General features: G+C 37.1%; 1 protein-coding gene across 2 annotated transcripts in view; it reads left to right on the top strand.

Annotated features, from left to right (window-relative positions):
- Positions 1–15,561, top strand: part of LOC124167525 (C-1-tetrahydrofolate synthase, cytoplasmic) — a 44,477-nt gene extending 28,916 nt beyond the window's left edge. For both annotated transcript variants that reach the window (XM_046545469.1, XM_046545468.1), the window contains exons 15-20: positions 646–794; positions 1,592–1,695; positions 3,967–4,125; positions 4,931–5,057; positions 6,948–7,100; positions 14,956–15,561. In XM_046545469.1, the coding sequence (XP_046401425.1) occupies positions 646–794; positions 1,592–1,695; positions 3,967–4,125; positions 4,931–5,057; positions 6,948–7,100; positions 14,956–15,045 (782 nt within the window). In that variant the 3' untranslated portion in view covers positions 15,046–15,561. The remainder of the gene's footprint in view (positions 1–645; positions 795–1,591; positions 1,696–3,966; positions 4,126–4,930; positions 5,058–6,947; positions 7,101–14,955) is intronic.
- The last annotated feature ends 4 nt before the right edge of the window (positions 15,562–15,565 follow it).

Below are 15,565 nucleotides of genomic sequence, written 5' to 3'. Positions count from 1 at the left end.
AATTATAATCCTTTAGTTTTAGTATTAAAAAAAAACATACCAAATATTCTCATACAATTTCCATGAAAAAATAAGTATTTTTCTAAAATAAAAATTATATTTGGAAACCTGTAAAATTTATATCTGGCAACCTCCAGGAATTGGCGAATGTCCAACTGCTGGACACCCTGATGATTCTCATTTATGGGGTTGTTCACTCAGGCCTGAAATTGTAATTAAAGAAGATGATTCGATTGATGGAAGGGAAAGAAATTGTGGCAAAAAGGATTCAGCCATTTTCTCAATACATGTAAAAGAAAAAAATGCTTAAGTTGCTGCCCTGTTTTCATGAATTAGTGAGGTCATTAAAGTTCTGGTTCATTCAGTGGTTCAGAAAGATCCAATCTTTGGTGGAAGGAATTGCTCATTAGACTGTGCATGACTACAAACCACTTGAGATGCATGTTTGAGGCCGTGGAGAAGCCGTAAGCCAATCGGCAAGAGTCAATGGCTTCTTGAACTTTTCAGCTGATGAATAAGCCCGTTGATACATATTTCACCAAGTGAACCAGCTATACTTCCATTTCCCAAAAAAATTCATTTGTCAAAACAATTGTTGTCAAAATTGAAAACTGACCTTTTAAATTGATGCGCATATATTTTCAGGGATGGAGAAATTCTTCGACATTAAATGCAGGTTCTCTAAGCTAGTGCCCAATGCTGTAGTGCTAGTGACCACTGTTAGGGCTTTGAAGATGCATGGTGGTGGTCCTGCTGTCGCTCCAGGAATACCGTTGCCTAAGGAATACACTGAGGTAAATCACAACTCTTATTCATGGATGAGTAAAGCATCTTGGTAAATTGACTGATTGCACTGCACGATCTCAGACTTGCTTCAAGCAGCAGTTGCATCCTGGGCAACTTATGTATGGCATAACTGTATTACAAGGTGTGATAAAAAAAAGGACTGATTTTATAACTTGTTTATTTTGATGGATATAGCTTAATCAAACTTGTTGCCCTCAAAGTAAAAGCCTTGGCTGATGACACACATTTGCCAACATTTCTTCCAACTATTGAACCCTTCCTGGTAAACTGCCTGAGGGATCCTTTCAGGGTCTGTCTTGCCATTAGATTTTATGTCCACAGTATAGTTGAATCGGTGCCCTTTCAAAGTTGATTTTAACGTAGGGTACAGAAAAAAGTTTGACGGAGCCACATTTGGAGAGGAGGGTGGCTGTGGCATCAGGGAATTTTTAGCATTAGCAAAAAGCCTGGATCAGTATGTGAGCCGGCTTAAGATCTCGAAACTCCCAAATTTTACTCGGGATGGAAAGGCTAAATGACCGGCTTACCCAATATTATATACCTCTTTTGCCCTGAAAATGTATGGCCCTAGAGAATTTATTTTCTTTCAACTGTTTAATTGCTATAGATCATTCAATTACCTATTTGCTGTATTCTGTCTAAGGAAAAATTGTTAGTAGCTTCTTCAATGGATATTTTGGTAACTTTTCATGTTTTGTTGTTATTAATATCATTTCATTGAACTTATAATTCACTCTTTATATTCTTATGAAGTGCTTCATTTTATGCTCTCTCTCCACCATAGGAAAATCTAGAACTTGTGAGCAAAGGACTTCAGAATTTGTATAAACACATTAGCAATGGAAACAAATATTGTCTTCCCGTTGTTGTTGCCGTGAATGCATTCCAGTGAGTAATTCATTTTATTTATCTTAAATACCATACTTGTGTAATATATTTTAGATTTGAAAATATATTGAATTCACCGATGAAATTGAATTACGTTTATGTTGTTGGTTTCATAATTACACTTTGGATTTTCCTCTTGCCAAGCTGCTGAGATAGAGGTGGTGAGTCTGCATTCATAGATCTGAAATGTCAGCATAATTAGAATAGCTTTATTATTTAACTAATGCTATGATTCTGCTGCTTATCCTCGTTAGAAAATTCTCTGCTAGTATTTTGATGCATTACGTGTTATTATTATTCACTTGTATTAGATGTTATACCATCAGACAGAAGGGAATAAAGTGTAATGTGTAATTCTGGAGAACTTCTGTATGCGCTGCATTGCATGAAGATCTGCTGTTGTCCTGGTCGTACGAACATGTACATATGTACTTAGAACGTAGGCTTTCACAGTGAGATTCATCGGTTTCGACTGCTTTTGGCAGCTGTTGAGTAATGCGCTTTGTCTTTCGAGCTTTTGTGGCTATTGCAGGTCGCATCATCAGGCGATGAATGTGCATGGCAAAGTGCAATACGTAAAGCCATCGACCCCAAGTACATGCTTACATAACTATAAAATCTAGTTTTACTGGTTTTAAAATGTAGTCTTCTCTACTCAAAGAATGGAGATTATTTTTGGAACAAGATGACCTATATTGCTACTAACAGAGTTTCCAATGACTGGAAAAATTGGGAATTGTGCATGAATTATTCAAGAATTTTTGCTCCGGCCTGGAATTTCAAAATCTTTTGTTTCAAATTCATTTCACAGACAACTTTTCCAGTTCACACATACAACTTTTCCAGTTCAATTTCCAGTCCAGAATTTTCAAAGGATCATTTATTCAAAACAACTAGTTTTAGTCATTATTGCGATGCAAAGAGGATCACCATTGGTTAATTTGTAACCTGTTGTGATTAGAAAATATGTTGAAGCCAACTTGAGCATAGCAGTACCCTGAGTTGCTTTGTCCATAAGTTGGTAAAGTTTTGGTGAGAGAATGAAGGAAGTCTTCTTGGGTAGAGGTGCGTTTAAATGTTCACTTTGAACTTGCTCAGTAAAAAGAACAGTTCAAAATATCTGTTCATGGTGAACAGTCAGGGTGATTCGGTAGAAAATACTGTTTATCGGACGTTCTGAGTAAATGAAAGCTTAGTGTGGTATCATTTGGGTTGTGCAGCTTGTCATAGTAATTACATGCAAATTCTGTCCCGGGTCTTTACTTGGTTATCCGTATGTGGGACAGTATCTGCTGTCCACGTGTAGAATAAGCCAGAATTAATATTTATCAACCCAGCGTCTGATTTCAGCATTGAGCATTTCAGCAATTCAGATTTTAGCAGGTAACAACATATACTTTTTTCGGCGTGTGTATTGTTTCCTAAAATTTTTAATTTAATTTTGAAAATTTCAAACTTATGCAAAAGTTTCGTTTTCGGTCTAAAAATTTTGAAAAAAATTAGTATGGTAGATCATAATAATGTTTAAATCTTAAAATCAAGAAAAAGATTTTACAAAAATAAAAACTGGAGATATGGTTAAATAATGAAAAATCGTGTTTCAATTTTTTTTTGGGTTAATTTCCATTGTTAGGGCCTGATACTTTGGGGAAACACACAATTTTTTATGCACTTTAAGTGTGTATTTCTTATTTTTTAAAACATCTTGGGGAACTTTTCACCATCTTAACTGGCTAGACCCTTTGGGTCCAAAGTATCCTGTGGAGGGCATTATCCATGAATATTTGGATCTGAGGTATCGAATCCGACCATCCCTAGTTATATTCAATCAAAACTTTCTATTGACTGCATGAGAAAGAAGTGTATCCGTTGCATATTAGTCTCTGCTCACAGAAAGGTTTGTCATTTTAAGTAAAATTACTGGAAATGTGATCGGCTGTGAGCATTAATTTTGCGTTATTGGGATATGATTTCATATGTGGATGAAAACTCTCTGGTATAAACATTGAAAAGGAAAGGTGTAATTTATCTAAATATAATAATAATATATTTTCCACTTTCAATGAAATTGCATTATTTCCAAGGTGATTTTTTTTAATGGAAAAAAATGTAACAAATTTTTCTTATTGATATTTTCAAGTTCCAAAAACAATGCTGAAATCTTCTGGGTTTATCTTGTTTAATTTTAAATTTAAGTGTCTTTCTGGAATTTTTAAGCATGGCATAATTGGGAGAGACTAAAATCATTTTGAGACTTCTGGGTTGCCACAGGTCTGATAGCAGTGCTGAGTTGGAGCTCATAAAGTCGTCAAGTGTTCAGAATGGAGCATTCAAAGCTGTTATCTGTCACCACTGGGCCCGTGGCAGCGAGGGTGCAGCTGATTTGGCTGATGCTGTGATTGCGGCCTGTCAACAACCATCAAAATTCAAGTAAATATTTGCCTTGAATTACATTGCTTCAGATTTCATTTTTAATTTGTTCAAGCATTTATATTTCCAGTTTCATCCTTGTGCATGGTATGTCCTCAACTGCTGATTCATTCAAATCTCTGTTACCTCGATGAAATCAATTTTTGAGATTTGTTCTGCCCATCCTGGCTGGGCAGCATTAGGTAGCAACCTCTTGGCAATACTCGTCTTTGTTCCTATTACTTGATGAAACCAAACTTTCGATTGTTGATCAGTGATGAAGAGGACTTAATTTTATTTCACATTATACCATGTTGCATTTTTCCGTAATATCTGTTAATACCTCTGCTTTGCCATTGAAGTAAAGTAGGGATTTTTTTACTGGAAATCAGAGGAAAGTCAGGGAAATTGAAAATGGAAAGTTGTTATGACCCCAGTGAATGCTACCTTCAATATTTATCTTTGGTCATCTCTATGTATTTTTTTGTTGTACAATAGAGCTGCTTAAAAAATGTTGGCGAACAGTATACATGCTGACAAAACATTAAGTAGTGCTTTGAGTGTGGGAAATCATGTTTAAATAGTTTGAATTCACTATGAAAATGAAATCTGTCATTCTTAGTTAAAACCTCTGAATTCACATTAAAATTCGTGCTAATTCAATTGTGAATTTTGCTTTTCTCCAATTACGTATTTGGTTTGAATCAGCTGCTGGTATTATGTGATTGTTTGTGGTGAGAATATTTCATATTATTTAAGGTCATTCATCAGCCAATTTTTCTTATTGGAACTATGTAATTTTAAGATGGACTAATTTTTATTTTAGGTTTCTTTATGACTTAGATAAGTCAATTTTGGACAAGATCACAATCATAGCCAAAGAGATATATGGAGCTGATAAAGTCGAAGTTTCAGAGAAGGCTCAGCAATCAATGAAGGAGTACACTAGGCTGGTGAGTTCCCATGGTTTGATTTAGTGGTTCTTCAGAATCTGCTCAATAGTTGAGACAATCGGTATTGCAAAAGACATCTTACTGCTAGTAATACTACTACTGGATCATTTCTATGTGTGTAATAACATTCGTGTACTTGTGGTCCTCGAATTTAGCTAGAGATGTGCTTCTAAAAACATGCATCATTGGAGGATAATACAAAAGTCAAGCAATTAAGTAGTGTGTTATAGAGAACTTTAAGGATTGAATCACATTTTTATCATAATTATAGTGTGATATATTTCAGAAAATGTAATAGGCCTGTTTCCAAGTAAGTTGGAGATTACCAAGTGATGTTTAAAAGTAGCCTCAATAACTGTTAAATTTGTAATCTATTTCTTTAATCATGCAATTATTCTCGGTGATTATGATTCATCAGCTGAGTCATAAGTATTCCTAACTACGTCTTTTCATGGTTTAATTGGTAAGCCTATGATTCCAATGAGTGAGCAGGGCTCCAATTAATTTGGTACTGATTCACTTCTGCATCAGTTCAGTATCTAACCTCAAGAACCAATGGAACCACAAACCATAGAGCTGAATAGACCTACAGTAAACTCTCGATTATACAAAGTCTGCAGGGCTGGAAAATTGGCTCTTCATAATATCGAGTTTCGTAATTTCATACCTTTTTAATAAGTAGCGAAAAAATATTTGCTATTTTCCCCACTGCCTTTTTTTTTTGTCTTTAGTGGCCCTTTATTAGTTAAAATATCATACGACCCCATTTAGTATGTTAGTATAGTATGTCTCTCTTATTTCATGTCGACAGGAGCAAGGTTTCTTGCCAGAGGGAGGCTGGAGATGCATCCTCCATCATCGGGGAAATAAAGAGAGAAACGATTATTATCCACATCCATTTTTTTCTATAACACATGTTTCATCATTTCTCAACATTTTTAGGTGAAGTTTAGGTTCACCTGCGTGAATTCCCAAAAATGATACCCCAAAAAGTGTACCTTAACCTCATTTAGTTTTCGTGTTTCTTTCTCCATCATATTGAAAATTATGTCAAGTATCATTCGTAGAAAATCGTTTCAGGCTTGATTTTGTGGAATATTGTTTTATCCATGATAAAAACACAAATGGTAATTTCCAAACTAGTTAATTTAACACTTAACGACCAACCATGGTTTCAACACTGTGTTTTTATCAAGGTTTAATATGGGGTTTAATATGGATTCATAGTGACCAAGTATCATTGATATAGAGAAAAGATTTTCTTAGTTTGAATGCTAAAAATTAGTCGCGCCATAAATGTAAAATAGTAGTGTGGAAAGGACAAATTAAATAACTAATTTCAGTTGAAAAGTCTTCAGAGGAGAAGAGACAATTTAATAAACATGGCACCTAACACCCGGTAGGTATCAACGGCCATGATGGCGATTTAAAAGTCTTCGATAGAAATGGCGGCAGAGAGGTAAATGGATCAGGGAGGTCTATATCAATGTTACATAACATCATTTTAAATACAGTGAAGAATGAAATGCAAGCACTAAAGAAGGCCAACGTATTGAGGTATAATTTTTGAGTTCACGAAAGTAAACCAACTTTGCAAAATTACATATCTACAATATTTTTTTAAACGACCTATTTCTGGTATCATTTAATTTTGTTTATCATGTTTAATTCTAAACTTTTCGAAACTTTGTATTGTCGAAGAGCACCATATATTTACCATAGGCTTTTCGCCAGGACTACAATTTCATTTTGTAATCACAAAAATTTCATAATATCCTGCTTCGTATAATAGAGAGTTCTCTGTATCTCTAACTTTCCTGATTATGGTAATACTTATTTTGGTTGATGATTTTGATTTTGCATTAGTTCTACAAATATTTTTTGTTTCAGGGGTATGATAAACTACCAGTATGTATGGCTAAGACCCATCTATCTCTCTCTGCCGACCCAACATTGAAAGGAGCTCCATCAGGCTTCAGTGTTCGAGTCAGGGATGTAACGTTATCCGCCGGTGCTGGATTTTTGGTGGTTCTGCTTGGAGAGGTGAGTACAAAACCCTTTTTGATGGTGGGAGGGAGGATAATTTGGACCAGTCAACATAGTTTCCTCGTTTTGACTGAAGGAGTTCAGGATGTACAAAATGAATCAAGGTGCATTCCTGATGAGGTAAGGAGTTGTCAAGGCCTGGTACGAGACTGATTGGTGCCATGCCAGAGCAGGGTTTAGAGCTTGTCTTAAACTGATATTGTTTTGTATCAGTGGCTAAATTCTTGCTGCTGTGTTGCAGTGTTGAAAACTTGTGTAAACATCAATGCTGTCCACTCGTCGTTGTGACTGCCACAGTATTGAAGCATTCAAATGCGGACACCGCGGCTCATGTCATCATCTTGTATTTTGGACATTAATCTACATTTTCGCATCTTATTTCATGAATTCAGTTTCATAATTGTCAGTCACCAATTCACACTATCATTAAGCATGGTAAAGAAAGGTGCTCCATCACATGTGCCAAAAATAAATCCACATTGATGAATGCAGAGGTATATTTGGCAGATTACATTGCTGATGCGTAGGCATTGTTTGTAATACATTCACTGATGATTAACAGCTTATAATGTCGTATTTTGTGTGAGATTGCATTTTTTTGTTGCATTCTTTGTTAGTTAGAGTTCATGTGGGAGCAGATAGGTTGTGAGCTACATAGGCACAGTACAAGTAAAGCAAGGTGGTGTGGTTAAAGGATTGGAATAACTCGGCTGGGTTCAAATGGGGTAACAGGTGGAGTGAATAGGAATACATCTAGCAATAATGTGTGAGATCGTACACCATATGTCTTTCGGACAACTTTACATGCCACTTGGGGCTTAATCTTTCTAGTTTCAAATGGTTGTGGATGGTTAAATGAGGTTATGTGATTATAGATGTCTCTTGGGATACTTTTGGCGCTACGTAGTGGCTTCAACATGGAGTATAGCAATATCATCTTTGGGTATAGCAAGAGTACCCAGTGCACCTAGTCTTTAATTTTAGTTTGTTTCAAGGACTCATCATGAGCTTTCTTCACCTGACAGTGGACCTTTTTAGTGGTGATAATGTCAGTTGTACTTGTATTCCCACTGCTCAGTATACTCCAGCAGACTGTCTACTTATTGCGGAATATCTAGGCCAAGTGCCTGACTGTGACTCATGGGATCATAGTCTTGTATGACCACAGCTGCTGGATGAGGGCTCCATAAAGAATTTGGAGGAACTGCCCAAGACCCACTTTTCCCAGGAAGCATTTGATTAGTTGCTGACTGGGTCTACTCCTAGGTGTCAGCAAATGTTAAGCACCACGTTACAAAATTTAGGACACACATGAGATCTCAGGACAGTTCATGCCTCCTCTGCACTTGCTGCATTTCCTGGATAATAGTCACTGCAAGAAGAGGGAAATTTTAGAGGCTAGTTCTCTATACATACATGCAAGATGGGAATTCATCTGGACCAGGTGATTTATTTGGACTGAGCGATTTTAATATAGTTTCTATTCTGTTAGGTTTTCTCCTCTGTTAAGTACAGATGTTATTTGCAGCAATGAATTTGATGTAGAAGTGTGCAATAACACCAAGCAAATCACTTTATACCTCCCACCAGGAATGAAGCTATACGTCTTGCAATCTATAGAAGGTACATTGAAATCTCTACCTACAATCAAACTTCTTTCAGGGCACTTGGGTGCTATGTTGTTTATTTGGGTTTCAAAATCCAACATTGATGTTATATCTGAGTAAGTCTGTAATACGAGCATAATAATATAGTTATGAATTTTGGATATTTAATAGAACACCACACAGATTCAACGCTGGTCTCAGTAACAGTTACCGCTTGGATGACGATTGAATTCTTTACAGCTATAAATACTCTGCCTCCAGCTCGATCGATTCTATATCCGATAAATGGTGAACGATTTTGGGAAGATCTCATTGTCTGATTCATCTTCTGCTAGCCAACTTTCAGTTCCAATAATAATATTACACTTCATACTACAAATACAGAGAGACAGCATGTACCTCGAATGACTGGGAATAGCTTGCTAATACAATCAAGACAGAAGACAATATTCTTGATGTATAATTTTCTTAATGTAGAACTTTACGTTTGGTCTGAGGTTTCCGCGGTGTTTCTTAATACGAGTCTCGGCTTCCAGGCGTTCCTCCGCATTGAGTTGTCCATACAGGCTGGCCTAATACTTAGCCAAGATGCCGCTACCCTTATCCGGATGCACAGATTCCCACGTGAAGAATTCCGCCCACTTCACAGAGATACTGAAATTGACAAAGGTGGCGAGAGATGATATCCTTGTCAGATTTGATGTAGTATCTCTCTTCACATACATTCCCATCAACGACGCGATGGAAACCATTTGGAAACTCCTCGGAGAGGATTTTCCCAAGAACTTCAGTGACCTTACTGAATTTTATTTGAAGAACTCTTACTAGTTTGGGATAATAAATTTTACGAGCAGACTGAGGGATCAGCAATGGGCTCCCCTCTCTCACTGGTTGTGGCGAACATCTTCATGGAGGAGTTTGAACGAAAAGCCCTCAGCAGTGCCGTGAAGAAACCCTCCCTTTGCTGAGGTACGTGGATGACACATTCTTCATTTGGCCCCACAGTTGACAAGATCTAGACAAGTTCCTGGAACACCTTAATGGGTAACATCCCAGCATCCATTTCACTATGGAGACAGAAAAGAGTGGTTGGATCTCCTTCCCGGATGTCATGGTGGAAAAGAAAGGAGATGGAAGCTTCGGGCACTCTGTCTACGGGAAGAAAATCCACACTGATAGATATCTACATGCCACTTCCCACCACCATCCCTGTCAGAAGGCCGGTCTGTTGAACACCCTGATCCACCATGCGAAGACCATTTCAGACAAAGACTCCATCCAGAAAGAAAAAGAACATCTCGCCGAGGCACGTCATAGAAATGGCTACAAGAAAGACACAGTCCTAAAAGGGACCTTATGGAGTGACAACAAAGGAAATAAATCTACAGAAGATTTGTCACAAGAGGAACCCACAGCATACGCAGCCGTTCCCTATGTAGCAGGAACCATGGAGTGAATCACCAGAATTTTGACCAAACGTAATATGAAGACCAGGTTCACTTGCTGCAAGAAAACAAGCGACCTTCTGAGTAAGCTGAAGGACAAGATCTCGCGTTCACTGTACAGGGGAGTGTATCAACTGCAATGCTCCTGTGGTAAATGTTACATAGGACAGACCGGACGATATATCAAAACCAGGATAGGGGAATATGAATGTGCCACGGAGAAGAAGCAGTTCCGCCTTTCTGCCATTTCGGAGCACATGTGGTCGGTACCTGGCCACATTGTGGATTTCAATAAGCCTATAGTCCTGTGTAATGAAAGTCGTTACTATCCTAGGCTAATCCCAGAAGCTATAGAGATAACTAAGCATCCTGAGAACTGCAATAGAGAAGACCGCTACACATTAGCCAATACATGGAAGAGGGTCTTCAAAATCAATGACCAATCAGAGCCCACCTGAGATCCAACCAAATAGAACCCTCCTTTGATCCCCAAAGTACCTATATAAGATGACCAAATTTATGCATCTCTACTTCTGACTTGAAGACGCCAGTAGGATGGCTGGAGAAACTGTCATCACCTATGGACAATTCAATGCACAGGAATGCCCGGAAACCGAGACTCGAATGGAGGATTTTACGTATTTATTGTTTCTGTCTGTACAGGTCCCACGATAAATTTACAAAATCTGTACATAAAAAAGAGCATACACACTATGTGAAATAAAAAAAAACTCCCGAGTTTTAGAAGGTTTGCAAAAAGAGCTTAGGCAAAACTGCTCATTTCCACTTGGTATCATGTAATTAAAAAAATAGTGAACAGTTAGAAAATAGTGGAGAAATTTTTAATACGTCCTTGTGATGGAAGATAGGGGGCCCTGGGCACATTGTAGAGATTGACGAGAGTGCCTTTGGTCACCGGAAGTACAATCGTGGCAGGATGACCAGGACCAAGTGGGTATTGGGAGGAATTGACAGAGGAACCCGAGAAATGTTTCTTTGCTACGTTGATAGACGAAGCGCTTCCACTCTCAACGAGGCAGTCCAAAAGTATGTCAAGAAGGGGTGGATCATTAAGACTGATATCTGGAGGGGTTATAGTGGGCTAGCTGACCTAGGATATCACCATGATGTTATCAATCACTCCGTCAACTTCTTGAAGCCAGGGGAAAAGCTAACTCACACCCAGACTATAGAAAATTTGTGGTCGGCCGTGAAGAGGGATAGGCGGAGAAGGATTGGTAGAATATGTGTGGAGTCCTTTGAGACACATTTAGTGGAATATATGTGGAGAAGTAGGCACCATGCGAAGGAGGAATTGTACGTTGATTTTTTTTTATAGCGCTGAAATACTTTTACCCAAATAAATAGAATATATACCAAGCTGACAAGGTGTTTAGCCGCTTATGTGTTTGACAACGCTTCCAGCTGCTGCAATCGTAGCTAATTGACAATGCCCTTTTCAGGGCTACCTCAGGTATTGGTTTGATTGGCTTTTATTTGAATGGTCATTCAAATTGATATTAGCGGTAGACTTGAGAGCATACAACAATTTTGTGAAGAAGTTGAATTTTGGGGTGCCCAAGAATACATTTTTAACATTCATGGCCTTTTCACTTCTATTCTCAATGCATTGTTTACCCACTGAACTGTAACATTATCATACTTAATGCTTATTCACATCATATTCAGTTGCTCTTCCTGACAAATCTATGATATGGGCAGAATTGCGGTCACTTGCCACGTTCGTATACAAAGCGGAAATGATCTCTGATGATTTATTTGAAATTTAATGGGGAACATGCATGAAACTTGTTCATCATGCTAGTTAGTCTCATTGAATAGAAAATTTTCTCATGAGTCCAAATATGTAAGCCAAAACTCTTCTAGTACTCCACAAACGTCAATAAATGCTAATTAAAAATGCTCAAATATCGCTTGAAGTCATGTGACCTGAAATGCCTTCTGACGTCATCGCACGGTACACCATTCACTTCGCTAAGAGAGAAGAGTGGTAGAGCTTTGAATGCAAGGTATCGAAGTAAAAATCTTCATTGAATTTTGTTGTAGTTCCTTAAAGGACTAATCAAATTATGAGGGATTTAAGAAGGCACAATACCTCAGTTTACTTTTGGTCGACTTCCTTATGGCGGCTGATTTTCTGAAAAACAGTGATTGCTTCGTCACTAGCAAGATGCGGGAGTAAAATAAGGCAGGTAAATAATTATGCGATTCATGAAAATTATTTTACGAACGTTTTTAAATATTCATTTATTAAGTTAAGATTTAATGTATCCATTGTTAGCTGAAAATCTATTTTATGTATTTACTTAGTTACCTACCATGCGGAACTTCAATAGTCTTCCCTAATCGGCCGTAGTTGAGATCCTAATGGTCGTGAAAAGGTAAAAAAGTATTTGATAGACACAGAAATGAGTTTCAAATACTATTTACTCTGTACTCAAGGTCCTGTTTTTGAACAGAAACCCACTGCAGAAACGAGACGAAATTTTAGATTTTGCGTTGACATTCAGCGAACTTTATGGGCTTCACAGCAGCAAATACTTAATTTACCGTACTATATATTTCTCATGTACTCCTTATTTTACCCGTGGTTTAATCGTAATCAGTATTTATTCTTATTAATAGCCACCTTCCTTTATATATATAGTCCTACAATTGGTGGACTATTAGGTACATTTCTAGGGTTGTTTACAAGGTAAAATGAGTTATACATCCTAAATTTGGTGGCCATCCGAGAAATACTGGTGATTTGATAAAACCCTGATTCAAGAGTGTACTTACATTGAGAAACATCCCGTTGACAATGTAAATTAAGTATTTAACTCCATTCCGTAGGTCATCAACCACTTTCTTCTCTTATTTTTGTCCTTTGGGGCACTAGCAAAAATCTTCTCCGGCGAGAAAATAGAGGTACTTGAGCGGTGGGGCACTAAAACGATGTAATATATGGTTTTCACACGTTTGTCAATTGAATATCCATGCTGCAATACGCTTATTCCACTAACCAAATGACATGGGTGTCCAACATAGATCACAATCTGCAACCAACTTATTTTCATTTAATCTTTCCAAATCTCCCCAAACAATCCCCTTTATTTGTTTCAACAAAGCCTTGGCAACCTAATATATTCACATTCAGCATTTTGACGTTAAAACAGCAGTTATTTTTGTCTAGTTTGCATTTGAGTCCTCTTAGATCGATTTTCTATCCACTTCCTCAGTCAGTCATCAGTGGATACCGTGCCGTGACCTCACACTCTGATGACGTCGTGTTTTCAAGCAGACGATGAGGGTCTACTTTTAAAGACTCATAACTCAGCTAAAAAGCATTAGTCATCGGCAAAATTTTCGGCGTGTACATTTGAGGATGGGAGCTTTTTATTCAAGTACTTTTAAAAAATTGTGCACGTTCCCCATTGAGTTAATGGCTTCCTCATAAGGCCTTGGGTTTTAGACGTGCTCAGAATGTCATTTCCCAATAAACAGAGTACATATTCATTATTTACATTTTTCTTATTCTACCATATCAGCGGTTATTAGATTTTTTCCTAACAAAAAAGTGACGGCCGTCTCCGGAGGACCCGAATTATCTCTTGGAGCCTGAAGAAGTGTTTAGAAAAGGGTGGCGCTCGAGCATTGCTTGGGTCCAATATACCTGGCTGGATCTTGCCCCCACCAAACTACCACTAACCAATATTTTTGTGGAACATTAATAAGTGATTTATTTTGCACATAAGATATTGATGGCTAAGTTCTAACAACACATATCTTAAAATTTGGCGGGTTTGACACAGGTATCTTAAACAAAGTGTAATAATATTGAAATATAAATTCAAGCAAAAAAACTCTTTTCTGGCAAATGTATGATTCTTTTTCAGTTTTATGAATTTTTGGTTTATAATTTTGGCTTACAATTATAAAAATTTATCAGCTTAAGGTTGGATGGCGATATTTGGTGGAACTTGTTCGCAGGAAACATAATGAAATACACTTTTGTATGTTCCACAAGAGTTTTTAATCCCGACCTAGGTTTCGGCAGTACACACTGTCTCCAAAACTGTACTGCCGAAACCTAGGTCGGGATTAAAAACTCTTGTGGAACATACAAAAGTGTATTTCATTATGTTTCCTATAAAAATTTAATAGATTTTTTGCTCTCCTGAAAAGTTGCTATTTTTGAGATACGTGTTGTTAGAACTTACCCATCGATGTGTGGTTCCTCCAAGCGATGCCTGAGCACGTGATACATGTATACAAATAAAATAGGTTGATAATATTTTTTACTGTAAGTACTATTGTTTAAAGAAATTTAAGAAAGTTTCTAAAATAAAGAGTTTTTCCACTGGTCATTGTCTACTGCAGCACTAGAGAAGATGTCGTAAAAACTTGACTCATTCCATGTCAGAAAGTAAATATAATACATAATCTTTTTGTCAGAGAGAATTCTAATGGAAAAAGAAGCCTTGTGTATCCTTGCATTAAAATAGGATTATCCTGGTGTTTATGCGTTTAATTTGATTTTTTATATAGATTGTCGAAAACATCATGGGAGGGAGAAACTCATGCACTGCTAATCTGTAACATGGATTATCTGCACATGAATAATTAAGAGTTTAGTACATACAGACCTTTAACTATTTGGTTAAAATTTAGTGTAATCGAAAGTGATTTTCCAAAGGTTATTCTTTCATTATTGCCATTTGAAATAATGAATTGGTTTCGAACTCTTTATGATGGGAAGAATATTGCTTAAACTGTTGGTTCCATTTGATATTTCAGATAACAAAGATGCCTGGACTATCAACTAGGCCCGCTATCTATGATATGGACCTGGATTGTGACACTGAGGAAATTGTTGGACTTTTTTAATGATCCCAGCGAATGATAGATGAGAGCAGTGGTGTGGGCTATTGGCAGGGTTACGTCAGTGTTATGCTGAGTTCACATTGAGCAGCCCAGGTGGAAGAGGTTATTTGCTTCTCCATGGTATGCGTTCAAACTGGCAACCCCCAGCTATTGTGTGTACTATACAGCATGGCTATGCTTTCTGATAGATCTGCAATATTTGGTGCTTTTCAATAGGCAATGTAGAGGACAAATGTTTTTATTGCTATTTAAATTCTTGAAACAGGAATTGGCCAATTTGTATGGTAATTATATGCATTTTTTCTGCGTAGCTCATGAATGTTGTTAAAATTGTATCATCACATTATTTTCAGATATTTGTTATGTCTGGCAAAATAGACTGTTTATTGATGTTTTTGTAAAATGTGTTCAGTTATTTTTCTATGAATTTATGGAGCAATATTTTAAAATTGGTGTGTCATTTATCAGTGCCATATGCTTCCTTTGAGCACCTTTTTTGTTATAAATTGTCATATCTTAGAAC

The sequence above is a fragment of the Ischnura elegans genome, chromosome 11 (assembly GCF_921293095.1).
Source record: "Ischnura elegans chromosome 11, ioIscEleg1.1, whole genome shotgun sequence".
NCBI classification, from domain to species: Eukaryota; Metazoa; Arthropoda; class Insecta; order Odonata; family Coenagrionidae; genus Ischnura; species Ischnura elegans.
This window is presented reverse-complemented; position numbering and strand designations above follow the sequence as displayed.